Source organism: Callionymus lyra, chromosome 10 (genome assembly GCF_982586985.1).
Source record: "Callionymus lyra chromosome 10, fCalLyr1.hap1.1, whole genome shotgun sequence".
NCBI lineage: Eukaryota > Metazoa > Chordata > Actinopteri > Syngnathiformes > Callionymidae > Callionymus > Callionymus lyra.
The window spans coordinates 16,575,978-16,602,702 of NC_141827.1; the positions used below are offsets into that span (position 1 = coordinate 16,575,978).

Consider the following 26,725-nt stretch of genomic DNA (forward strand, 5'->3'; position numbering starts at 1 on the left):
TCTTTCTTTCTTCTGGTCTATCTTTTCTGGTCATAGTCTCTACTGTCCTTTTTTTCTTTTCTTCTCGTCTTCTCTCCTCTCTGTGGATGTCACGGTGCATGGTTCCTCTAAATGCATGACAGGAGTAAATAAAGGTTTATTGCCCAGAGTTGCAGCACTTTTGCAATCACTTCCTCGAGCATGTTCTTTCCCTAAAGAGACAGTTTCTTTTACGAAAAGGTCCAGGATGAAATAGTTCAAGCCGGTTCTGACATGATTCCTGATCCTGCATTTGCTACTTTAACTTTGGGGGTCAAGGTTCCGCTCCGTTTCCCCGAACGTGCGATCATCGGTTTGACCCTCGACCTTCTCTCTGCAGCAGCGACGAGGACAACAAGCCGCTGCAAGGAAGCCAAACATCCCTGGAAGGCAACGTGAAGGAGAGCGACGACAGTCTGGTGGACTACGGCGAAGGAGGCGACGGCCAGTTCAACGAGGACGGCTCTTTCATCGGCCAGTACACGGTCAAGAAGGACAAAGACGAGACGGAAGGCAACGAGAGCTCAGAGGCCACGTCACCCGTCAACGCCATCTACTCACTGGCGTAGTGTCCTTGAGACAGAAGGACTGCTCATTGGCTCACTGACGTGCAAACCCTCTCTGCACACACACCAACACACACCCATGTAGAGAATCCACAACAGCAGGTCTGGAGGTTTTCTTTTTTGGTGCGGTGACGAAGGAAAAGCGAAACCAAACTTTATTGTTCCAGACAAGGAAAGGAATTGGACTCGGATGTTCGGACGAATGTTTCCTCATCCGTCGTCCTGTCCTTCTTCACACAGACTTGATGTGTGCCTTCCAGATAGCTGATGGAGTTTCAAGATACCAACAAGAAAAAAAAGTTGTTTTGTTTCTGCTCCTATACATATCTGCTTACTAACACCCACACAAAGCATATCAGTCATCCCACTCCTCCGGATGCTGGCCAATATGTCTATCATATTGATAATCACACAGAGGTTTCAGTTTCTCCGCAGCCGTTAGATGATTTCATCCAAATAGACACTGAGTTAAGTCTTTGCACTCAAGTAAGTGCCCTGCAAAACTATGCACCTCTTTTCATTGACTTCTTTTTTCTTTGTTTGGAATGATCCGTAACAATATACTTTGAATATTTATGGTCCCGTCGAGACGGTCGATACCTTCACTTTGTCTTTGAATCGAGGTGCTTGTGAGTGAAGTGAAAGCGGATCATTGAAGCGCTGCTTGAGATCACATGCTAATGCTGTATTGACTTGATATTTATTTATCTTTTTTTTTTTATTGTGTTGTTTGACAACCCAATTCCCTTGTGTTGTTGTTTTTTGGTTATCTAGTATTGGGTTGAAAAAAACAAAACACACATTTGGTCAAACTGTGTTTCCTTATATTTGAGCAAGACGGCGCAGATTTACTTTTTAAACTTGTGAAAACCTCTTTCGGCACTGAAACCTCCCAAGCTTGCGAGACAGCATGCAGTAGTTGGCGAGTATATTTGCTGCAATTAACTCTTAATTTAAGGGGTCACTGTCTGATTTATCAAGGCTTTTCCACGAAAGAAAGTGTGTCTTTATTTAGCGCATTCTAAAACACTGTTGTCAAGACGGCATCATGGCTTAAATGAAGAGGAATTGCATCGATGAAAGAAGACTTAAACAACACAATTGTAATACTTGTTTGGAAAATATTTGATTCCTTACATTGACAAGAAAAACAGGTGGATTCACACGAGAACTAGGCCCAGACTAAGATTCCACCTGTCGCATGAGAGTCAAACGAGCGCACGCCTTGTACTAATGTACAAACAGAGATGTCAGTAAATCTGCCCGTATGTTAACAAAAAAAAAAAAAAAAAAAAGGAATCGGGGTCACAGTTTGTTTTCTTTTATTTTTTGCAATATAGAGATTGACACCACTGTTATGTAAATAATGACGATTAATGACTTTTCACAATTTAAAAATCACAAATATTTATTAACTAACTTGCCAAAATTTTGTCCCGGGGCGACTATGACTTGTGAGTGCAGTTAGCAAAACTACAAATAGCATCGTTAAATAAACAATAAATCTAGTTTTCATTGGAAAATATATTTTTTAATTTTAAACCCACATTTTTGTATTTGCGAAACAGACAAAGGTCGGTTTGCTTCGATGGACTGAAGAGCCCGTTCCAGTGTAACTGTCGATGTTGTGGCACCAGCATTCTCCCCCCTGCTGCCTTATCTTCTCTCGGCTTGGTTGAACTCAAGAAACCGCTAGAAATATTTTGGAGCAAAAAGAAAAAGTGCGAAAAAAAAGAACAGGAAAGAAAGGAAAATGTAGCACTAACAGAATTTATTTTTTAGGAGTAGGTCATGCTCCACGTTGTTCATTTCGATTTTTAAAAGTATTTATTTATTTATTTATTTATTTTGACGCGTGACAGTACTGTAGCTACTAAGTGCACTCTTAACCCTTCCAGTGCTGAAATCAGACAACTACAGTTCACTCATAACTCATAGGTTCATTTTGCATTCAATAGTTCACCTTTTTTTTTTGTTGGAAAGCCATCATTTAAAAAAAAATAACAAAAAAAACTGTTCAACATGTGTAAGTAGCAGCTGGAATTTTCACAAGTAAAGTTTGTGTTTGTTGGTCTTACTTGTGCTGCTCCTCATATTGCATTGTATTTATTGTTGAGATTTATGTCATATTATTATGAGTGTTCTTACTGTATTTATTTGTCAAATATATTTGGTACATCCTGACACATCATATATCTTGTACATATTTGATCAGCCCTCTTAAATGCTATTTATCAATTCAGAAAAATTTTGAGAATCTGTAGTTTGACATTTTGTTTGTCAAACATTTGCACTCCCCAGAAACTTGCTTGCGGTTTGCTTCAGTCTGACGACACATCTTGAGGGATCATGGATTATATCGAAGTCTTTGCGCTGTAAATGAGACTCAAACATTCCTCCGAGTCAGAGAGTAAAAACCGATTTCCTTCTGATGGTTTGATGCCTGCTGTGTTCTAGTTCAGGGTGAGTCCTGTCAGACAAAAGCTGTCAGAGATTAACAATTAAAACGTTTCCCCCATTGTCAATTTAATATTTCTATAATTCAATATACAGGGATATGTCCAGAATGAGGTGGAGAAAAAACAATAATAAATTAAATTTCACCTAAATTATGTTTGGATCCCAAGTATTTTGAAAAGTCTGAATCAATTAAGAAATGTTATAACCAAAGATTTAAATATAATTGATCTCATAATTATTTTAGAAAAAGGATGTTGAGATACATATCTAAATCACATTATAAATGTATCCATATACTAACGCCCCAGCTGGAGTGAATGGTAACAGATTTAGGAATATCAAAGGAAGCATCAATTTGAAGAAGGTTAGCCATGAAAAGTTCAACAAAGGCAATAAGATAAAATTGTAAATAACAGACTTTGTTGTGATATGGAGTGTTGAGCGCAGCCATCTGCATCTTAAACTGATCATTGAAGTCAATAGTTTTTTAAAATGAATGAAATATAAAGCAAATTGCTTCACACATATTTATCCATCGATGATATTGAATGAGTCCAAGAGAAGATGCCGTGGCACACCCTGAAATAGATCACTGCAACAAGAAAGATATCTTTATTTAATTAGTTTTAAATGCTTTTACACGACCCTTGAACTAACCTGTTGTAGCCATTACACGTGTCCACGCGGGGAGTCGCTGCGTATTTGCCGGCCCGGGGTTATTGATGTACAAAAGTGTCAGTGTCTTTTTTCATGTCTCTATTTTCTCTCGTTCTCGAACACCACAAACACACAAGCTGGATGCATCTTTAAAAATAGCTGCAACATTCATTTTTCCTCACTCAGGCGTATCTCAAATCCATGCTTATCTGAGCATCTAAATGTTTTTTCTCATATCTATCAGAGCAGGTCGTCTTGCTTCTACATGCAGCTTTTGTAGGTCCATGGACTTAACTGACAAGGCAGAAATATATTCACCATGTATGCTCGTATGAAGACATGTTGCAACTTCAGCTTTCTTTATTAAAAAGCTCTTTTCTCAACTTCTTGTCTGCTGGTCTTTTGTGATGGAGATGCTCCTCATGAGCTCAAGTCTATAGAAGACACGTTTGTTGTGAACAACTACAGATCAATCACACCTCTGGGACATCAACCTTCTGGATAAAATTTAAAATTGCTTGTCAATGAATTTCAACTGGGGTCATAGTCATACAGTACATGGGTTAATGGTTTTAAATGAATCATTTGAATCTTGTATGATTTTGTCACCATCCAGGAATTTTTTTTTATTTCTTCAGTGCATATTTAAAGTCAAAATTGCTTCCATCAATGAACTAGTATTAAACTCATTTTTAAACTGCTTTAAAATAAGACGATTTACTTTTGCGCAGTAGAGGTCTGACAACGCTCAGGGGCGCTTTGGCGCCATCTACTGGCCGGTTTAACAAACTCTTAAGTAAATTAGTCTGGTAAAAGAAAAACATTACACACTGCAGAAAATATGTATTTTTGTCGATGTATTTAAAGAGTTTGTAAATGTGTTCAAAAATGTGTAAAAAGAAGAAAATGACTTATAGATTTTGTAAGTATATAAATTAATACAATTCCGAATTTGAAGATGTTTTTTTTTTAATTTAAATGTTTTTTTGTTAATTTTTTATCGATTTGGAAATGTTGTTCAATAATTAGTAAATTTATTTTCAGAGTTTTTAGAACTGTTAAATTTAGAAATTAAGTTCAAGACATTTACACGTTTGTTTTGCATTTCCCATTCCCCGATGGTCCATTTCACAAGTATGAATGTTGAATATAAAATGATATGATAAAATACCAAAGGTGGTTATGTTGAACACGAAATACTTCACGTATTTCGTGTTCAACATAACCAACAAAACTAATCAGAAGTCAATTAAAAAATAAAAGAAGCAAGTTCAGATAACATGGAACCAACAACCACTAATGGAGTTTTTCTTTAGCAGTTTCCCTGCTTTGAAGGAATCTTTTCACTTGACATTTGCAATAATGCATTCATTTATTAAACATTAACCAACAGCTCAGGGAAATGTCAACTAGAGGACTTATAAACATTTAGGTAGCAGTGGGTTTTTTCAAAGTCCACTAGATGGCACATCTATTGCTTTGAACACCTTGATCATTGAAACATTTTTAAACTGAGGGCGCCACCTACTGACCTCTAAAGAATCATTCACTGCTTCATTAATAAACACTAACAACTACAGGATATGAATCTACCCAAACCCTCCAAAAAATATCATAATACCGTCAAGTTGTAAAAAGGATATTAACTTTATTGTGGTCTTGACCAATATGTTGACAAGAGAACTTTTTGAAGTTACCGAGAAACTGGAAATCAGAAATTGACCAAGAGCCTTTATCTTGTTTAGTAGACAAATGAAAACACAAACAGTGTCTGACTGAGAATCGATGGTGTTGCAGTTCCAACATTCTAACACTAGGGAGAAATGGAAAACATGTTTCAAAATCAACCGCTAGGGCTTCTTAGATTTATGTCGGACAGTAGATATTGTTTTGACACATTTGAACAAAGACATAAATATTTGGTTTTGGTGAAAATAACCTCTCCTCCCTTTTACACTTGAACCGTTAACGATTGAACTAATATCATCAATGTACTGAAGGTTAACTGAGGTCGACTGACAAGGTCAAGTTAAAATAAATAAATAAATCTGCTGTTTTCAGTCACTTGAACCTCCACCTTCATGATATTGAGCACTAAACGTCGGCTGCAACAACACAAACAGCAGCAACGACACAACGAGAGAATAATACTTTCAAAAGAAAAGGCAGTTAAAAAGAAGTTTAATATTTGGAGATTTACTTTTGAATGAATCCCCAGCACACACTCATATTTTTGACATTTTTTGGAGAGCATTAAACCACGCAGGCCTGTCTATTTTTATACACTTTTTTTTACATATTGAGTCGTATTGTTATATTGTGTGGTTACAAAAAAGTTTAACAAGGGCTCACTTTATTATTAATATTGTCACATTCTAAGATGTGTTACAAGGCTGAATAGGTCTTTCTACCTTCCATGAGTTCAGACGCAGCACTCGCCTGGACTTTCAAGAACCTCTCAAGTTTCTTAGCCGGATTTGAACCTGCTTTCCATCAGCAGCATCGATTGTGCTGCACTGTACACTAGATGGACACTGTCTCCAGGGAAAACTAAGTGCATATTGCATTACTCTTTTGATGGATATAAACTACTGAAAAATGTAGATAAACTTCAAAATGTGTTTTTAAAGCAAAAATTATATAAACTGTATTAAATATGTAAAAAAAAAACATGTGGAAATCTGTTTTTATCTTTCCATGTTCTGGACACTGCTCTGCTTTTATGAAAAATAATGAATAATTTAGTTTACTTTTGAGTCTGGCTCAATAGTTGCACTGATGTAGGTCACAGGTTTCTGGGGTGTCAGATTCAGGGTCCTTGCAGTTTAGCCGCAACAACTGACATCACATACCGAAAGTTAACTCCTGGAATATGTCATCGTGCATGATTCTCCTGAACCATGTGAACTTGAGGACCTACTATTTTTTACGGTAACATTCCTATTGTTCACAAGTTAAACCCACTTCAGCTGTAATCATGCCCTGCTTTGTTTACACAACGAGTCCTCTGGAGGTGGAGAATTCCAGGATGGATGAAGCGCATGACAAACCTTGATTTTTGACTAGTCTCGGTAGAGTAGGTGTGGTTGCAGTAAACAAGATCTCATCTCCAGAAAACCGATGCGTTTGTTCAGTGGGCGGGGCTTAAGCACATTTTCTAATGTAAATATTTCAATGAAAAGAGAGTTTTGCACAAACAGACACATACTGATGAGTACAATAGAGGTCCAAGATCAAATAAAGGGACATTGGATGCCCTTTAATAAAATGTATACAATTGTTACACTTACTTTTTCATTAACTAAAAAACAACTTGCTGTTGCGTTTTTTGAGTTTGTTACAAGAGCTGTTTCAGGAACTGGCTGTCTCAGAGATGATGTCTTTACCTGATCTTGCACAAAAGTCTTAGATTCAGAGAGATCAATACAAATGAAAAAGGATAAGAAAGAACAACGTCATCTCCAACTCTAATTTTGGAAAATAAGCATGTATGTATTTCATAAATTGACTCAATAGAAAGGTGCACGTTTTTGCAGCATATTTCATGTGTTTAAATCTCCATTGAGATGCAGTGTTGAGGGGTCTGTGGTCCCCAGGGCGCCCGGGTCTGTGGAGGAGGGGCGCGGACAGCAGCATCTGCTGTGTTGTGCTCCTCGTCCATTTGCGTGCTCAACAAAAGACATCAACCTGAGCGCAGCAGACTGCGTCAAGTTAGATCTGCGAAAATCCATTTCCGGAAAGTTAAAATAAAATATACCCGAAAGCCACGAAGGGAAATCTCGACTTACCAACTTATAGGTGTATTGAATTGTAATAGTTGTCCTGTCACGATTTGATTTTTGAACTCGAGTTATTCACGTTGCATATGGTGTTGATGAGACTCGCGCTATATGTATTGTATTAATGCGCCAACGTCTCTTATTTTGACATGCCCGTCACCGGAAGCCGCGTCGTTGTTTCAGGGGAAGGGGCGCTAAGACGTGAGCTGATGAAAGGAGACGCTGCTGGAGGAGAGAGGAGACGTGACGTCGTTCATGTTTATCTCGACCCCAAAACCACATCCCGGGAGCCGGAAGAAAGACAGAGAATAGTGCGGGAAACAAACGTGTTAAATGTGAATAACTGAGAGATTTTTTTTTTTTCTGAAGACCGTCTGTTTTGGATCCTGCGCATCTTGACGCAATGCTGCCGCCCCGGCGCATCCCTGCTCGCGTCACGTTGAGGTGAGAAGAATCTTTACACCTGTGTTCACCTTTTTTTTTGCATGCCTTTAACATGTCTGAACCATGTAGCAGGAGGACTTAGATCCATGTCTGGTGCGGCTGCAGGTGCACCTGGGACAGTGAACGCACCTCAAGCAGATGTAGTTGATATTGAGAACAAAAACAAAGTGATGCACAAACATCATGATGCTGCGGCACCAGAAGCTCACATAGGAGAACTTACATCCGTTCACACGATGATTCTTGACTCTCCACCAGCACTGCGGTGCTCCAGATGGACCTCTCGACACCTATGAAAACACTTGACAGACCATCATTTCATCCTCAGTGTTTGCTTCAGAACACCAGGTTAGAGAGTCTTAAAATAGAAGCTTAGAGCTGTAAATATAATGATATTAACCCTTTTATCTGTTTGGGTTAAGCTGTATATTAGCTGTAATTAATATATTATATGATATATTAGTTGAATTAATGGATGCTAAATCACTATTGTGTAGAGAATAATACACATATACAAATATATAACCACATTAGAGAAAAGGAAAGACCTGACTTAGCTGAATTAACTTATATCAGAGATAAAAGTGACAGTATGATATAATGAGTTAAATAGATTTCGACAACAGGAGCACCCGGTGAACCCAAATGTTGAGGCGCACAGAACATCAAGAAATGAATGGAATATTGACCCCAACAAAAACGCCCATCAGCCACAATAACAGGCTCCAACGACCTTTTGGTGCGGGATAATAATAATAATTATAATAGTAATAGTAATAATAACAATAATAATAATGTGTCATTGTTCTATTATATTTTATCTATTTGATTTTTTCTTTTTAATTTAATGCATTACTATAACGTCGGACACATTTTACTGCAATCTTAGGGAGTGGAATGACAACAAAAAACTTTCTTCAAATGTATCCAATATTAACAACATTTCAATCTCTAATTATTTTTCATTTTACTGGCCATGTACTGTTTGATTTAACTCTCTAATATTTATCTTAATTAAATATTTGAATTCATTTTTTTTGCAATGTATGATGATGCTTTAGTGTTCCTGTCTCAATTATTGGTTTTATTATTAATCAGTATTTTTATTTGGCCAAACCGAATTGTTGTGCAAAGGAAAAGTCAAGTAATTAAACTTATGGAACTTCATGTCGAAAGGAAATGTATGTCCAGGTGTCCCAAGCTCTCAATGTGACTAATGGAATGAATAATCAAAACAGAATAGTAGAATATTTATTTGTGCTCTTTCTATTGTTTCATTCAGACAAGCTGTGGCTTCCAGGATAACTGGCCAGAGGACAGAAATGTTTCTATATTTTCTTCTAAGCACTCTGGCTCTAGATAGAGTTTCAGGTAAGTTCAATTTCTCACACACACAATTTGCCTTCAGTTTTCACTGACATTAAAACGTTTATTAAGTTACATTCACTTTTCTTATAGCAACATGAATTTGTTTTTAAAAACTTTTTTCTATTTAGAAAAAAAAGAGTTCCAGATATAACTCCATAAAAGCATAAATACATTATTTTTTTAACAACATTTTTGCTGAGTTTTTCTGGAACTATAACATAAAACACAGGAGAACAAGTTCAAACAACAGATACAGATATTTTGTTAACACTTTCTCAGTGGATGTGCCTAAAATAGTGACTTCAGTCAAGTCTATTTCTTAGAAAGATTTATCTTTCACAAATAATATCGCAGCTTAAAAACCTCATGACCTCTTAAAAAGCTGGAGATCTGGAAACAAGACATTTCTTTCACCTGAAAGGTTCATGATGCATCGTCTAAAAAAACGCTCCTTTAACTCGCTTGAGCCTTTTTTTGAACTTGTTTTTTCTTGAAATAATCTGACATAATCTGCTCCGATACTGTGTTAAATGTATTACATTGAACGTAAAGTAAAAGCAATTTTGTCCTTAAACTTGCTCAGATTTATCACGTTCAAATTGTGCAGAAAAAGTTTGTTTTATCACCTGGAGAATCTACCTGTCAAATGTCGAGCATGGGAGAAGTTTATAAACAGCTATATAAATATGTTTATCTAATTGACTTGTCCATGAGAAAATAAATAAACACACTTTGATGCATCTCGATCTAATAGGTGACACTTTTCTTACAAAGGTGTGCAATACATTCATTATAAAATATAAACTTTGCACAAGAGACCTTTTTTTATAACAAAGTTATATTTGTAAACAGTAACCTCAATCATCTATATTAACATTTATTTTTCCTTTATCTAGATGAACGTGGAACCAAAGAAAGCTTCTTCTTTTTAAATGAATTAATGTATTTTGTTTGTTCAGGTGGAGACGTGTGCGTGGCTGGTCATGACAGTGGACCAGTGTTCGAGGAACAGCCCAGCAGTGTGATTTACCCGGACGGTTTCATCGAAGGGAAAGTCGTCCTGAGCTGTCAGGCCAGAGCCAATCCTGCTGCGTCATACAGGTTTATAGGAGTTTTTACTTTGAATGATAACAAATGTCATTATTTGTACTTACAAAAGACAGAATTACAAATAGAAATAAAGCCAAATAAAAAGAAAACGTAACACTGTCGTTGTACAAGTTGATGGGAAAGATAAAAAACAAACTTTATTAAATAGTTCAAAATGCCACATATTTCTAGACAGTTATACACTTACAAATAAATAAATAAAAAACATCATACTACTTTGTTGTGACAGCGAGACACACTGGGACTTCGTTCCACATGTCGTTTGATTCTTAAAAAAATGTAAAGAGTGTTAGCAGATAAGAATGATGACAAGCCAATCATGAAAAACAAAGAATGATTGATTTTTTTTTTACTTATTAAAAAAAAAAGTCAATTCAATTGAACCATAAAAATCTTGTAATCTTCCAGATTTTCCATCTTAAAAAAGCATCCGTGTAAGTGTAGAGTTGAGGGGTCTCTTTTATTAGATACACCTTATTCAAATATGAGAAATAAAGGTTTTCTTAGGCTTTTCAAACTGAAAGTATAAAAGTTACTACACAACACTTTGTTCACCATTAAATTGGCAGCTACACGGAGGATCATGATGAGTCAGCTTTTTACAGAAGGCTGTCTGCAGGGGAGTCGGGCACATTTCTCGAGCGCCCACAGTATCGCTTTCGTGGTGTAAACGAGTTGGTCTTGATGTGGTTTAAAAGCAGAGACAAGCAGTTATTATTCCATCGGTTGATGCATTTCCCGACTCAAAGCCCTACTTTACATCCAGGCACCCACTTTGAACTCAACACTGACGTCAGACACACAAAATAAACCTGACAGTAGAACGTTTGCTACGATAGAACACGTCTAATTCCACGTTGTATTTGGGGCGAATCCTTGAGATGAGTTCCCTGAGATGAGTCCGAACATTTCTCTGCTAACACAGGTGGCTGGTGAACGGCACTGAAGTCCCGCTCGGCTTGGACTCTCGCTACATCCCTGTGGCCGGCAACCTGGTGATCAGCCGCCCGGAGCTCCAGAGAGACACCGGCTCGTACCAGTGCTTGGCCATCAACCGCTGCGGCACCATCATCAGCCGCGCTGCCAACCTCAAATTTGGTTGTGAGTGAACTCTTAGAGGCGGAGATGAGAGAGAAATACATATGGAGTACATATGAAGTTTCCCATTATCTGTTCTTTTCTTTCTTTTCAAGACCTCGATGACTTTCCTCCGGAGAACAAAAGTCCTCAGACAGCATATGAAGGCCAAGGAACCTTCCTGGCCTGCCAACCCCCGTCTCATTACCCAGGTATCCCTTTTCCTTGAGTCTTTCTGGAAATGTATGAGGCCCTAAATTACTGACGCTTTCATCCATTTTATCCTCAATAATGTTGTCTTTTATTAAATCAGTAGTACTCAAGGTACTCTTTCCATCTCCACTCTCTCAAATTCACAACCAACCAATCAACTGCTTTTACTTCACCAATGACAAAGTCAACCGTCTCTTCCTCAGCTCTGACCTACCGCTGGATAATAAACGAGTTTCCCAACTTCATCAAGGCCGACAGCGGACGCTGGTTCGTTTCCCAGGTCACGGGGAATCTGTACTTGGCCAAAGCCGAGCCTAAAGATAGCGGAAATTATTTCTGTTTCCCGACGATTAACATGGACATCACGACCAAGAGCATCTTCAGCCGGCCGACCCAGCTCACCGTGCAACCTGATGGTAAAGAAGGATTGTTGAGGATGTTACGTGGAAAATATCCATCAAAATAATAATAACATTAATAATATATCTAGTCTTTAATTTATACATTTCTGTTTATACATATGTGTGTATCTACAGGAAATCACTTTAAATGATAATATGTGTTTGTGTTTTCCCATCCACAGTCAATGCAAGGAAGTCAGTACCAAGCATAAAAATTCGCTTTCCAGCCGAGACTTATGCCCTGGCAGGACACGCCGCACAGTTGGAATGCTTCGCCTATGGAAAGTAAGTAGCTTCATTCACATTTTTATTATAAAGCCAAATTACTTTTTAACCTCCCTGTTGTTGAGTATTAAATAAAAAAAACACCTTTTGTTTCTGCCCACCTTCTGCTGAGTCTGAACTATAAACCACATGCTATTTTTTATGTTGTTTTATACATAAAACACTAGACTATAACAATAGCGTCACTAAAGATCGAAATAATTGTTGTACTTTTAACACGTGACTTTTTGCTATCATGCTCATATCGCTAGAGGCAAGTTTTGAAAAGCCTTTAATGTAGTTACTTGTTTAAACCACTAGATGACGCCAGTTAACATTCCATTTGAAGGGTTGTCTCAGTTTGCGGCTCATAAATACTGCTGATGATCTAATTCATTTCACGATTTTTCCACTTAAAATAATAATGTTTTGGGAAATTTTCTTACACCTAACTGTCATTTTAAAAACAAGTAAAATGAAATCATTTAAAAAAAAAAGAAAAAAGAAAAGCTTGTTCTTTACAGTCCTTTTCAAGTAATCTCAAGGACAGTTTAGTGCAGGTATGTTCTTTATCTTGGTTTGTAGAGTTGCTGCATTTAGCCATTTGTTTTGAAATTCGCTATCAGCATGGCGGCTTAAAATTATCTTTAGATTTCATTATAGATAGAACCGTGGCATGTTCAGTTATTTCTTTAGTAAAACTTGCTGCGTAAAAAAGTTCTGAGCTTTCTAAATAAATTGCTTTTGAACAAAGATAAGTTGAGATCCATCACTAAAGAAACCGTAGAGTAAATAACCAATAGATTCTTCAATGAATATCCATAACATGGATTGACCACTTATGACTGTGAATCCCTGTATTATACAACAAGAAAGACCATTTATTTAGGAGTTCTTCCATTCATCTTCCCTAGTCCAGTTCCGAAGCTGCAGTGGAGAAGGGTGGACGGACTGGTCCCTCTCAAAGCGGGATCCAGCGCCAACAGTCCAATCCTCGTTCTGCCGGATCTGACCCTGGACGACGAAGGTGTTTACGAGTGTGAAGCCTACAACACGGAGGGAAGTGACACATATCGAGGCCGCATCAATGTTCAAGGTTCGCTCATGTTCCCATTATTTGTTGATGTAAGTCACAGTTTCCTACTCAACCAAAATTGTTGTTTTCCAGCTCAACCAGAGTGGCTGGAGGTCATGCTGGACTCGGAGGTGGAGATCAGCTCGACGTTGCAGTGGAGTTGTGTGGCAGCAGGGAAACCCCGACCGTCTGTGCGCTGGCTACGCAATGGGAATCCTCTGGTTTCACAGGTAACACGCGCAAGTGCTGTTTTCCACACTGGTCTGCGTAGACATTCACGCCTCTAATGTCTAGATAAAACCTTCATTTATATTTGTATTCTTGATTTTGATCCTACAAAGGTTGTGTTACTGATCACGCCACTGGACTTGAATGCAGTTACCGAACATATATTCATATTGAAAATATATTGGTTGAAATGCTTTAATTTTCTCTTATTTATTTATCTTTTTTTTTTATTAATTAATTATGTTTATTTATTTATTTTATTCTAAATTCTCTAATATTTTGTATTGATTTTTTTGCTGCCAGTGGAGTAGAGACAAAAAAACTAAATCTTTGTACAGCACTGTCCGAAAAATATTTTACAATTAAGAAACTCATCCGATTTGAAGTCCAGTTTAGTATTCAGTGTAAAAGTGACGAGTCTGGGGTGTTATTCCATGGTGGTGTTGTGGAGGGATAGAGCCCAAACCTCCAGCCTGATTCATAAAAGCAAAACAGGAACCGACAATGTATGATACATGCTAAACCCTTAACATTAAATGTTGAATACAATAGACACTCAACACAATGAGGATCTCACCTACAATTTTTCTTCTGTTTCCGTAGGATCGAGTCGAGGTGAATGGATTTAGCCTGAGAATCAATAATCTAGCCCTGGAGGATTCTGGGATGTATCAGTGTGTGGCTGAGAACAAGCATGGCACCATTTACTCCTCCGCTGAACTCCGAGTCCAAGGTTTGAGAAAAACAATCAATCTTCTCTAAATGAACTCCTTTTTTTTAAGCTCCTCACACATGTTTTCTGTCTTTCAGTTCAGGCCCCTGAGTTCAGGACCAACCCTGTTCGGAAACTCATCCCTGCAGCGAGAGGTGGGCAGGTCAGGATAGCATGTCGCCCTCGGGCAGCACCAAAGCCCAGTTTGTTCTGGAGTCGTGGAACTGAGCTTCTCACTAACAGCAGCAGGTATGTTTTTTTTAATATGATAATGTAAAGTACTACTATCCTTTTTTACTTCATAAAGTTCTCCCCCGTCTGAAATCTCAGCGGACGAGAGGTTACGAGAGCGGAGTTCATTATGACGTAATAATATTCTTCACTCCTCTGTAATCACGCCCGCTTTGATTATACAATGAGTCCTTTAGAGGTGAAGACTTCTGGGATTGACGACGCGCGATGACAATTATCGATGTTTGACCAATCAAAAAGAGTGGGCGTGGCTATTTTAAACAAGATTTAAGCTCCAGAAAAACAAAATGTTTTGAGTGGGCGGGGCTTAAGTATATTTTCTAATGTAAATATTTCACAATATTATACAAACAGACACATACCAATGATAAAATGAAGGTCAACATCTATTTAAGAGACACTTCAATCAAAACATTAGTTGCCCTTTAAAACAAAACAGTAAAAACAAACAGCAATGATGTTTTGTATTTTTCTTTGCACAGTGTCACTGTTTTTCTTTCTTATTTCTTCTACTTCATGGTAATGTTTCCACAGAGTCACAGTTACACCCGATGGTGTTTTATGGATCCATAACATCAGCAGAGCAGACGAAGGGAAATACACTTGCTTTGCTGAAAACTACCTCGGCAAAGCCAACAGCACAGGACACCTGTCTGTCAGAGGTGTGTTCACACAGGCCTGGCACAAACATTTACAGCTTTAAAATTGAATGAGTACTAAAGAAGAATTTTTAAAAATGTTCTTATTGCAAGCAAACAAACACTGAAATAATATGAACCGTTTAAATCACATATAAAAAATTAAAAAAAATCTGATTTACTGATGGATTGTATTCACTAAAGCATCAGTTTGTGCATTATAACAAAAAATAAAACATTTGATGTGTCACACAGATGCAACAAAGATCACTCTGGCTCCTGCTAATGCTGACATCAACCAGGGTGAGAACATGACTCTGCAGTGTCATGCCTCCCACGACCCCAGCATGGATCTGACCTTCACCTGGGCGCTCAATGGAGTTCCCCTGGACCTTGAAGACTCTGCGGGACCTTACCACAGGGTGGAGCGGGTGAGTTTGAGAAAGTGTCGGCTAGCTGATCACAGAAATGATTCGGTCGACTCCACGAATTGCGGGTGTCAGAAGGGTGTCAGGGTGTTTTTTGTACCAGGAACAATAGCAGGACAAAGCATTGATACATATTTACGACTGGGATTAATAATTTATCTCTGTCATTTTGCTGTAGTATAAAAGGGCTAAAATGTCCCCCACAATCTTTATGAAAAAAACATTATTTCATTATTCAGTTTTGTACAGAAAACTGACCAGAAATGTTTTCTTTAACTGAGAATAATCTCTTAATTTAGGAAAATGATGTCACAACACGATCTGGATCTTATAATCCATGTGTTTGTGTCTTCTCGTTTAGACTATTGTAACAGTTTATTTTTGTGTCTAAACAAGAAGGAGCTGTCTTGTCTGCAGTTAATACAAAACTCTGCAGCGAGAATTCTGACCCGCTCTAGTAGAAGAACTCACATTTCCCCGATCCTCCTCAGTTCATTTACTAAAAGAACAATGAATAGAAACGATGTGTTACATTTTTGCAGTGAAACTAAATATAAGATACACACTAATAAAACTATAAATTCATCATAAAAAACCTTTGTAATCAGTAACATGAAGAACTTAGTTCTAAGTCTCTTTCATTTTGTTCATGAATGTCATCATCTCTCTCTCTATCTTGCTTCTTCAGCGGGAAAACATCGGTGACCTCCTCCTGGTTAATGCTCAGCTGAACCAGGCCGGCGCGTACACCTGCACGGCTCAGACGGTCGTGGACAGCGCCTCGGCTTCTGCCAAGCTGGTGGTCAGAGGTCAGTAATACGCCTATCAAACGTCTATTGATTTTAGTGAATGATAACAGGTCTGTGTCGGCTTCTACATGCGACTAACGATATGAAAACTAATAGCATATCTGAGATCAGAATGTGAGACTTGCTGGGCTTTAACTGAGGGACCAGTTGTTCGGTGGCTGTGGTCTATAAATACCTTTTCTAAATGTACAGGTAATGTTAACTCCGAACATAAAAGCTACAGTTTTTGTGTTTGTGTTAACTGTTTTATAATTCATATTCATAAGAAATATTAAGATAGTTGTTCTTGTGTTTTTTAAAACAACCAGTGGTGAAATGTGTCATTTTTAATAAGCATTTATTTCTTTCCCCAAGACTTTACAAGGTAAAATATATCACATGTGGTCATCCAGCAAAAAATAGTTTGATTTTGTTTCAATTAAAAACTTTGTGAAAACATGACATATACCTTGAAGGTGTCTGATGTACATTTGTAGTCAATGTTAAGGAAAAAATGCAAAAATTATTTCCCCTAACAATACTGCATCGATAATCAATAGCACTCTTTCAATTTTGTGTTTTCATATCACATTTTATTATATATCACTGTTCTTTTATTGTATATATTTATTTATAAGCATGTAGTTGCAATTCAGATAACATCAGTTGCAGCTAAAGGAACAATGAAATCCTCCACTACCTTTACTTTTAGAAGGTTTTGTCCCCTTGACCCCAACTGAGTCACGACCTTGATTTAATGTCATAGGCCTCAGAAAGGTTATCCTTCAAGGAACAGTTCAGACATGCTGAGTATCATGCACTGGTAACAATTGTGTATTGTGCAGGCCCCCCCGGACCCCCAGGAGGTCTGCTGGTGAGAAACATTGCTGAGTTCTCAGTAGACCTGTGCTGGAGTCGTGGCTATGACAACCACAGTCCGATCGGCAAATACGAGATCTTTGGACGCTCACCTCCCGCGACTCAGTGGAAGCAGATGAGGACAGGTGTGTGAAGTTTTCTATCATCAGATGTCAATCAATCAATTTTCAATGACAGATGTTAAAATGATCCATTAAGTTTATTAATAAAAGGGAAAAATGTCACATTTCTATTTTGTAGTACCTCCTCATGCTGTGATTACGTCACACTTTCACTGTCTCATTGTCTTAATAAGATTCTGAGATGTCACAAGATGTCACAAGATTGTCCCACCATGCATTTGTGCACCGTGATTAAAGACTGCGAAAAGACCTATTCAGCATGTCTAGCAAGTAGATCTTAATGAATCCTGGCATTTTGTCAACTTGTTAAGTGTAAATAAAGTTCAATCCAAGTGGCAACTTTTCATGGCAAAGCTGTGTATTCTTTGTTTTTTTGCATCATGTTACTGCCAGACCCCCACAACATTGAAGGGAATGCAGAGGTGGCCCACGTGAAGGGACTGGTGCCCTGGATGGATTATGAGTTCCAGGTGGTTGCCAGCAACATCCTGGGAAGCGGAGAACCCAGCCTGCCCTCACGAACCATCCGCACCCATCAAGCCGGTGAGTATGACTGAGTACTATTACTATGAGTACGATTGATCTATGTTCTTTGTCTTTATCTTTAGACTTAGATTGTGTCATCTTGTTCTTTCTCTTTATGTTCTTCTTCTTATTTTATTTTGATTTATTTTTTTTGAAAATTGCTGTATTTTCTGTGGCTATTGGAAAAAAACAATTTCCCAAAGGAGACCTCCTAAGGGATCAATAAAGTTTTACCTTACCTTACCTTACCTTACCTTACCTTACCTTACCTTATCTTAACCTGTAAACACTATTACGCCCAAGAACAGACACAAAAAAGATCAATTCAGCTAAACTTCCTTTCGTCATTTGTATAAACGATAATGAAAATGAGAATTCATTGGGTATTAAAGATCAAAATTTGCAGTTAAGAAGTTAAAAAGTTGTGGCTTAGTGACCTCTGGATCTGGTCACTGCTTTTTTCTGCAGATGATGTGTTTCTTCTGGGAATCGTTACAGCTAAAAGTATAACAGTAGAGATGAAAATCATCTCCTGTAAATAAGAGGCCATGGTGCTCATACAGAAAAGGTATGTCCGAGATTGTAGAAAAGATCCTTCCCTGGTTGGAAGAGTTCATGCATCTTGGGGTCGTGCTAACTTGATTTTACAGAGCTGAGCCAAAAGGCAAAGCTAACGATAAATAAACCCAATATATTCCTTTAATAATAATACAGTTGCTTTGAGGATTTCGAAGCTTTCAAAGTCCATCTTGGGCTATTTACTCCTGATTTTGATGTGAGCTGATTCAAGCACATTCAAGTCCACGTGTGCGGTTTCTGTGTTTGTTGTTTTACAGTGTGTGAACTTTACGTAACCTGTTGTAAACACAACATGTGTTTTGATTCTCAGCTCCCACAGTGGCTCCCAGCGGGCTGGGCGGTGGAGGAGGAGACCGGAGTGAGCTCATTGTTACCTGGACTGTGAGTAAGAATGCACTGAAGTCTGTGCTCGACCTCTTTATAAAAAAAACATGATGAATCTGTTCTGTATCTGATCTGCAAGTGACTTATATTCCGTCTGTACCTCCTCGTCACCCTGACAGCCGATGGCCCGAGAGTACCAGAATGGCAACGGCTTTGGCTACGTCCTGGAATTTAAAAAGGAGGAGGACTCATCGTGGATGTCGGTGCGAGTACCACATGTGGAGTCCTCCCGCTATGTGTACCACAACAACACCCTGACACCCTACACCCCCTTCGAGGTGAAGATCAAAGCCTATAACAACCGAGGGGACGGACCCTTCAGCCAGATCGCAGTGGTTCACTCTGCCGAGGACGGTGAGCAGCGAGTCATGTCCTCTTATCTTAATGGAACGGACTTTGTCTTAAGCAGTGAAATTTGACTGATAGCAGAAAAACTGAAAGTTTTAGATCCCATTAATGAGAAACAAAGTCGTATCGTCTGAAAACAATACAATTCAAAACTAAACCCGACAGTATCATCACAATTTTACAGCAGTTTTTAGGACTGTGCTGATATAAGTGACCTAGCTGAAGCTTCATGAAACAGTGTCATGTTGTTTAAAGGTCAGTAGGTGGCGCCATCAGTTTAAAAATGATGTGATGTTTCTTTAGAACAGTTGTTCAAAAAAGAGGAAAATAGTGCAGAGACCGCCATCTAGTGGACTCTGAAAATAATGACACTGCTTCATGAAGCTTCATCAGACCATCACTACTAGCTAGTTCTTAGAGGTCAGTAGGGGGCGCCTGTTAAAATGATGTAAGTTTGAAATAGTCGTGTTGTGTCTGGTAAATATTAAAAAGAAATTTCAGAGGCATGTACTCTGTTTACACAGCTTCGGTCACGTTATCGACTTCATTCAAGAACTGCAAAAATCTTGCATGCAAACTTCTGCTGCCATTTATTTAACCTAAATAAATTAACCTTTAACCTCTTGAGTCTTTATCATCTGTAATGTGTGCGTGTGTACGCAGAAGTGGCTCGTGCGTGTAAGAAAATATCTGGATTTTAAGCTTTTTATATTAGTAAAACCTAAGTACTGTTGGTTCTGGCTCAAAAAAGAAAATATTTTTGTAATCTGACAACCGTATGAACCTATAACTGTTGTTTAGAACATATGCTAAGGTGTGATTCATAAATAGGCAGTACTTTTTGAAAATGTCATTTTCAAATTTTTTTTGGGGGGAATTTCCTAATTGAACTACTTATTATCTAACAATACCTTCACTGTCTTTGTCATGTCCACCTGGTTTACACAGAGCCCACTGTGGGGCCCACCTACGTCAATGCAACGGCACTGTCAGCCTTCCAGATCCAGGTGACCTGGGAATCCGTCCAGGATCTCAGCACCAGCGGCATTCTGAAGGGATATGAGGTAAGTGGGGCACATTAGTAGGAAACTCTTGTTCAGCTTCGTCACATATTAAAGAACCATTGTTCAGGTTGGCACATGATTAGGGTTTCGGATGGGTACCGATACTTCGTCCCAGAATGGATCCTGTCGTGACATAAACTGTAGTAACCAGACCAAAAAAGCCGATTTGTGGGCCTTGTAACAGTTTTGGTGTCTTTTTTCACTATAATTAGTTTTGTCTAAGATACAAAATCTTAACATGTATTTTTTTTGCTAAACACAGTTTAGCCCCAAAACAATATTAATGTCATAATATTAACTTGTAATATAACTAGTGAGAAAATGAAGCCTCAAAACAATACCGACAGACAAAATGTATTAATTGTAATTTTTTTTTTGCAATATAACTTTTATTGAGTTTTGCAATCGTTCTTCAGGGACTGCTCAGGGTACCGTCCAAGCACAGGCACCATTTTAAAAGATTCCCACCTTTATTTAAGATGTGTCAGCATGCTTGATTTTTATACTTTTGCATTAACATGATTATGTTACAAGTACGTCAATAAGTAATAGTTACCAAATGACACCTAAATCCAAATCTATTATCTCTTAACTCGACTATAAGACCAGAGATCCTAACTTTAAGGATCTCTTGGTTTTACTATCAAACAAAGTCATATATATTATGGAAATTGGAGATTTATTAATCTATCATGAACGAACATTGATCATACTTTAATAATAATATCTGGAAGGATTGTTGAACTAAAGAGCAGCTGTCACGACACCGTTATTTCTTTAATAACTTCTGACTAAATGAGTCCTGATACCACCAACCTGAACGTGATCCAGAGAATCGCTCTCCTCCGTCCACAGATCCGCTACTGGCGTCAGCATGAACGAGAAGCAGCCGCTGACCGAGTACGAACGGCAGATTTGGAATCGACAGCCAGAGTCACCGGACTCCGACCCAGCACCAGATACCACATCGCGGTTCTCGCCTACAATAGCGCTGGAACTGGACCCATGTCTCCGCGCACCTCCGTCACCACCAGGAAGCCACGTACGTTTTGCAATTTTTCACATGTTGTTTAATGAAGTGGAACAACAAGGTCGCATCTCATAGTTCTAATCATCGTTCCATTCCATGGCAACATAGGCCTTTTTTTTTGTTAAGTCCATGAGTCTCTTAAGACCCTCCCAATAAGCCCAGATCTTACCTTGATGCCCGGTTCCTGCACTGCCTTTTTTCGAAATAGTACCAGTCGTCGCTCTACTACTTTCCATTATAGCAGACTTCTGTGCAAGAGTCTGATTTTTGCCTGTAAAACCAAAAAGTCGGCCGACAACTGAGGATTGTTCCCACAATTTAGGTGCTTTGTTGAAAGTATAGTAATGTCTCCTCTGGCTCAGGATTGGTTTCTGAATGCCTCAGTAAGAGCAGAAGTCACAATACTGGGCCAGCAACTTGGACTGTTTAAGAGCCATGATTGGCTTTTGAACAGATCATGTGATAAGTGACATGTTATTACAACCTAATTAAGTTTTTTTCAGATTCTTTTGGAATATCTTGAATCGTTTTTTTGCGCATAATTTGATCCATTTTTTCTTTTTTTTAAACAATTTATTGTTTTTTACTGCATGTTAAATATATTTTTGTAAAACTAAAGTAAGCAAGTAAGTAAGTAATTTTTATTTGTATAGCGCTTTTCCAGACCAGGGTCACAAAGCGCTTAAACAAACAAAACAAAATTCAATAAAGTATGTACTTTAAAGGTCAAGGTAATACTGAGAACCACACAGTAGTTCCAGAAAATGAAGGAAAAGCCTGAACAAATAAAAACGTCTTAAGATGTTTCTTGATCCTAAAACTCTATTGCAGCTCCAAATAGGCCTCCAGGGAACCTGTCGTGGAAGCCTGTAAGTCCATGGGTCAACGTGAGGTGGGACCAGGTGCAGGCTATGCAGAACGAGTCGACTGTTCTTGGCTACAAAGTAAGTTTCCTGCACTTCCACGACTGGCGGAAACACTGAGGTGAAACTCTTTTTCACTTGATGTTAACCCCTTGAAACCTGGACTACAATATAAAGAGAATATTTTTCATATGTTTCAAGAGGTTCACCTGAGCAGATCATTTCTTCTGAAGAATATCCTTCAAGTGGTCATAATGCTATGAATGAGTGAAGTAATGATTGACACATGTGTGCAGGTCCTGTACAAGCATGAGGGCGAGACTGCGCTGAAGGTGTTGGATAAGTCGCAGACATCCGTCAATCTGCCGCAGCCCAAGGACAACGATTACGTGATGTTGGAGGTTTGGTCCTGGGGTGAAGGTGGGGACGGACCAGTGCAGGAGATCATCGTGTCCAACGACAAAGGTGGGTGAATCTCAGCAGCCGCTTGAGTTTGTATTCCAGCCTTTTAGCTGCAGTGAAATGTCACAAAAGATATATTGAGTAACTATGAATAATCATTTAATTGAAATGTTGTAATTTAAGTATTTGTCCTGCAGGTAGAAACAGTTAACTACTAAACTAATTACTACTTATATATGTATTTGTTTGACCATCCATTCATCGATCTACTTTTTTCCACTAACACAATTTTAACTCAAACCTACCAAAAACTGTTTCCTTCAACTGATAAAATCTCTGAACTTGGGATAATTATGTCCCAACACGATCTGGAGCTAATAATCCATGTGTTTGTGTCTTCGCGTTTACAGTATTGTAACAGTTTATTACAATACACCCCAGCTCGGGTTCTTAGGTCAGTGGATCAGAATCTAATGATGGTTCTGCTCACACACTTCTGGAGTCTACTGACTCCTTCAAGAAACATCTTAAGACATTTTTATTTGTGCAGGTTTTTCCTGATTTTCTGAGACTCCTGTGTTTGTCTTATGTGTCTTGATCTTTTAGAGTTTTTATTTTTGTATGTATTGTTAACTCTGTATTGCTTACTTTTACTTACTTACTTACTCACTTACCTACTTACCTACTTACTTACTCACTTACTCACGTACTTACTTATTTACTTACTTACTTACTTACTCACTTACTTACTTACTTACTTACTTACTCACTTACTCACTTACTTACTCACGTACTTACTTACTTACTTACTTACTTACTCACTTACTTACTCACTTACCTACTTACTTACTCACTTATTTACTTACTTACTTACTTACTTACTCACGTACTTACTTACCTACTTACCTACTTACTTACTCACTTACTTACTCACGTACTTACTTACTTACTTACTTACTTACTTACTTACTTACTTACTCACTTACTTACTTATTCACTTACTTACTTACTTACTTACTTACTCACTTACTTACTTACTTACTTACTCACTTACTTACTTACTTACTTACTCACTTACCTACTTACTTACTTACGTACTTACTTACTTACTTACTTACTTACTTACTCACTTACTTACTTACTTACTTACTTACTTACTCACGTACTTACGTACTTACTTACTTACTCACTTACTTACTTACTAACCTAATTACTTACTTACTCACTTACTTACTTACTAACCTAATTACTTACTTACTTACTTACTCACTTACTCACTTACTTACTCACGTACTTACTTACTTACTTACTTACTTACTTACTCACTTACTTACTCACTTACCTACTTACTTACTCACTTATTTACTTACTTACTTACTTACTTACGTACTTACTTACTTACTTACTTACTTACTTACTCACTTACTTACTTACTTACTTACTTACTTACTCACGTACTTACTTACTTACTTACTTACTCACTTACTTACTTACTAACCTAATTACTTACTTACTCACTTACTTACTTACTAACCTAATTACTTACTTACTTACTTACTTACTTACTCACATACTTACTTACTTACTTACTTACTCACTTACTTACTTACTAACCTAATTACTTACTTACTTAGTTACTTACTTAGTTCAACAGAAAAAGCATCAAAGAGATCCTGTGGTCAACAGACCAAACCATGTTCTGACTGTACTGAAACTGCAAACAGAACCGGTGATAAGAGCTCCAACTCTACCAAGAAGTGTAGACCAGGAGTTCCACTGGTACTGGTTAGCTGCCACGGAAGTTCTTCCATGTCCCAATCTCTTCTGCACCCAAGCTTAGATCCTTTAAGAACCGTCTTGTGGAGCCTTGTTTGTTGGATTTTTTCAGCAAAATAATTGTGTCTCTGCTGTTTCACAGGCACCAGTATGATGATTCAAAACCACGCTTCAGCTTCGCCATCCTGTCGTCTCCTGCTGGTTCCCTGTTTGTCGCTGCTACTTCTGCTGCACCTGGGCTCAAGGGCAGCTGGACTGTAGCCTCCGCAGAAGACAAGAACTTCAGTTTATTTTGTTTCAAGAAGAGACAGATGGACTTTTTATAGCGAACATATGAGAGGTATCACTAGAAACGTCTTATTTGGCCTTCATCACCAAGGCCTTCATCTGGAGTCTGACATGTTTACACTGACTGTTTACCAGAGACGGAAGGTTTACTATTTTTGATCTCCAGCACAGATTGTAGAAGAACTGATCGTTCTTTCTTTTTCTATATAATGAAAAAATAAGAAAATATCCAAATGAATGTTTTAAGTTTACATTTTTAGCTGCCTATGTTTTGTTTATCACCAACAGTGTTTTATTTATATATTTATTTATTTATTTAACATTTATCTTAATTAATAATTGTTCCATTTTTTTTTGTATGTGTTTGATAAAATGATGTTGCTAATTTATTCAATGCCGCTGTTGCTGGTTTTGGTGTTTTGACCAACGTGTGTAAACTTTACATTGAACTTCTCGTGATGAGCCAAAAGGTAGCCGTCTATGTGCGCCATCATTCACAACATGAACACATCATGTTATTATTTCATTTAAGATACTTTAAGATGCTAACACATAACAATCTAACATCAACGTTCACACATCTCTACTGAAATGGATGTGAATATTTACAATGAATAATTCTCCTGTAGATCTGTTACATTGAAGTTGTTGTACCAGGAAGAGATTAAATAATGACATTTTTACAAATTCAGAGTACTTTAAACTTACTCATTTGGTGTCAGGAAGACTTATGCGCCTGTATTCATAAAGATTCTTAGTCCAAAGAGTTGCTCCTAGTGGCCAAATTCTAATAAAATTCTTAGCTCCCAAACAAAATGGTGGATATATATCTTCCTGCCACTGACTAAGAGTAATTTAATTAAATGTCAAAGATTGGATCTTGCAGAAATTAATTTAATGAATTGATTTGAAGGTCTAGCATCAACCAAACACAGCTTAGGTAAAGTTCTCAGCGTTTTTAGGAATACTGGCCCCTTGTTTTTTGGTTTGTATTAAACAAGCTATTTCATAAAAAGGATCCATGTTGAAGAAGGTTTTGTTCAAGGTTTGTGTTGAATTCGAGAGGACTCTTGTTTTTTTTCACATTATTGTCAGTGTTACTATTAAACAGAAGAACTGAGCATTACTTGGTACATCATGTGTGCGTTAAACCTCACAACAGTTGATCTGAATGATGATTTATGACTGCACTGATATCAAATACACAACTGTGTACATGTAGACACCTTTCACCCAACATTAATAATAAACACAGTTTGACATGTGCTTACAACTACTTTGACTCGGCTTTGCTGTCTCTGGGTTTGATTTTGAAAGTAGGAATAATTTGATTGAACAAATTCTACTTTCACAGATGATGTTTATCTTGATTTATGTCATATTAATGTAAGATAATTTGTCATTTTTATTTGTAAAGCGCCTTTGGCGTCATGAGTGAACACAACGACTGCTGGATATCATTAGTATATATAGCTATAGTTATTATTTATGACTTTACAATATTGGCAACATTTTAGAATAAAGTTAAATACATTTTGATATAAAGCTGCTGTTTTATAGAAGGTCGATCCCATGGAGAAAGAACCAGGAACAGATTAATAATATAAAGAAATAATATAGGTGTGATGTCGTCCAGTAAATAAAAACAATAAAAAGGAAATCCTCTGACAAAGAGTCCAATGTCTAAAAACTGGCCTGTGCAGGTCACTTAAAGGGCAGACTTAGAACACCAAACTAAAAGAGCACACACAGCACAATACTGTGCAGTACACAGACTCCCACCAATTATATTCAAACTCTATATCTGGTGTTGATAGAACAGCGGACTTAATATGTAACTTTGATCTTTAGTAGATGGAGATATCTATCGTTTAGTTGCTTTTCTAAGCAACAATCTGCACTGCTACCAGATGCATTGTTGTGCGTATTTACAAGACCGTCCCTGTTTGATTACACTGAAATTAATATATAGTCAACAGTCCTGATC

The 26,725-nt window shown here is 37.7% G+C and overlaps 2 protein-coding genes across 8 annotated transcripts in view; both read left to right on the forward strand.

Moving 5' to 3' along the window:
- The window catches only part of nfasca (neurofascin homolog (chicken) a), a 62,908-nt gene extending 58,824 nt beyond the window's left edge, over positions 1-4,084 (forward strand). For all 7 annotated transcript variants that reach the window (XM_087800222.1, XM_087800223.1, XM_087800225.1 and 4 more), the window contains one exon: positions 359-4,084. In XM_087800222.1, the coding sequence (XP_087656348.1) occupies positions 359-587 (229 nt within the window). In that variant the 3' untranslated portion in view covers positions 588-4,084. The remainder of the gene's footprint in view (positions 1-358) is intronic.
- Positions 4,085-7,723: 3,639 nt separating this feature from the next.
- Positions 7,724-25,983, forward strand: cntn2 (contactin 2). Its single transcript, XM_087801881.1, has 23 exons — positions 7,724-7,924; positions 9,207-9,295; positions 10,252-10,393; positions 11,328-11,503; positions 11,596-11,691; positions 11,896-12,108; positions 12,276-12,378; positions 13,272-13,453; positions 13,526-13,662; positions 14,264-14,393; positions 14,471-14,621; positions 15,159-15,286; positions 15,518-15,693; positions 16,379-16,499; positions 17,324-17,482; positions 17,873-18,022; positions 18,894-18,964; positions 19,087-19,321; positions 20,264-20,379; positions 21,235-21,421; positions 22,241-22,353; positions 22,569-22,737; positions 24,593-25,983. Exons 1-23 carry the CDS (start codon positions 7,884-7,886, stop codon positions 24,709-24,711), a joined length of 3,204 nt encoding a protein of 1,067 aa, XP_087658007.1. The 5' UTR covers positions 7,724-7,883; the 3' UTR covers positions 24,712-25,983.
- Positions 25,984-26,725: the final 742 nt, after the last annotated feature.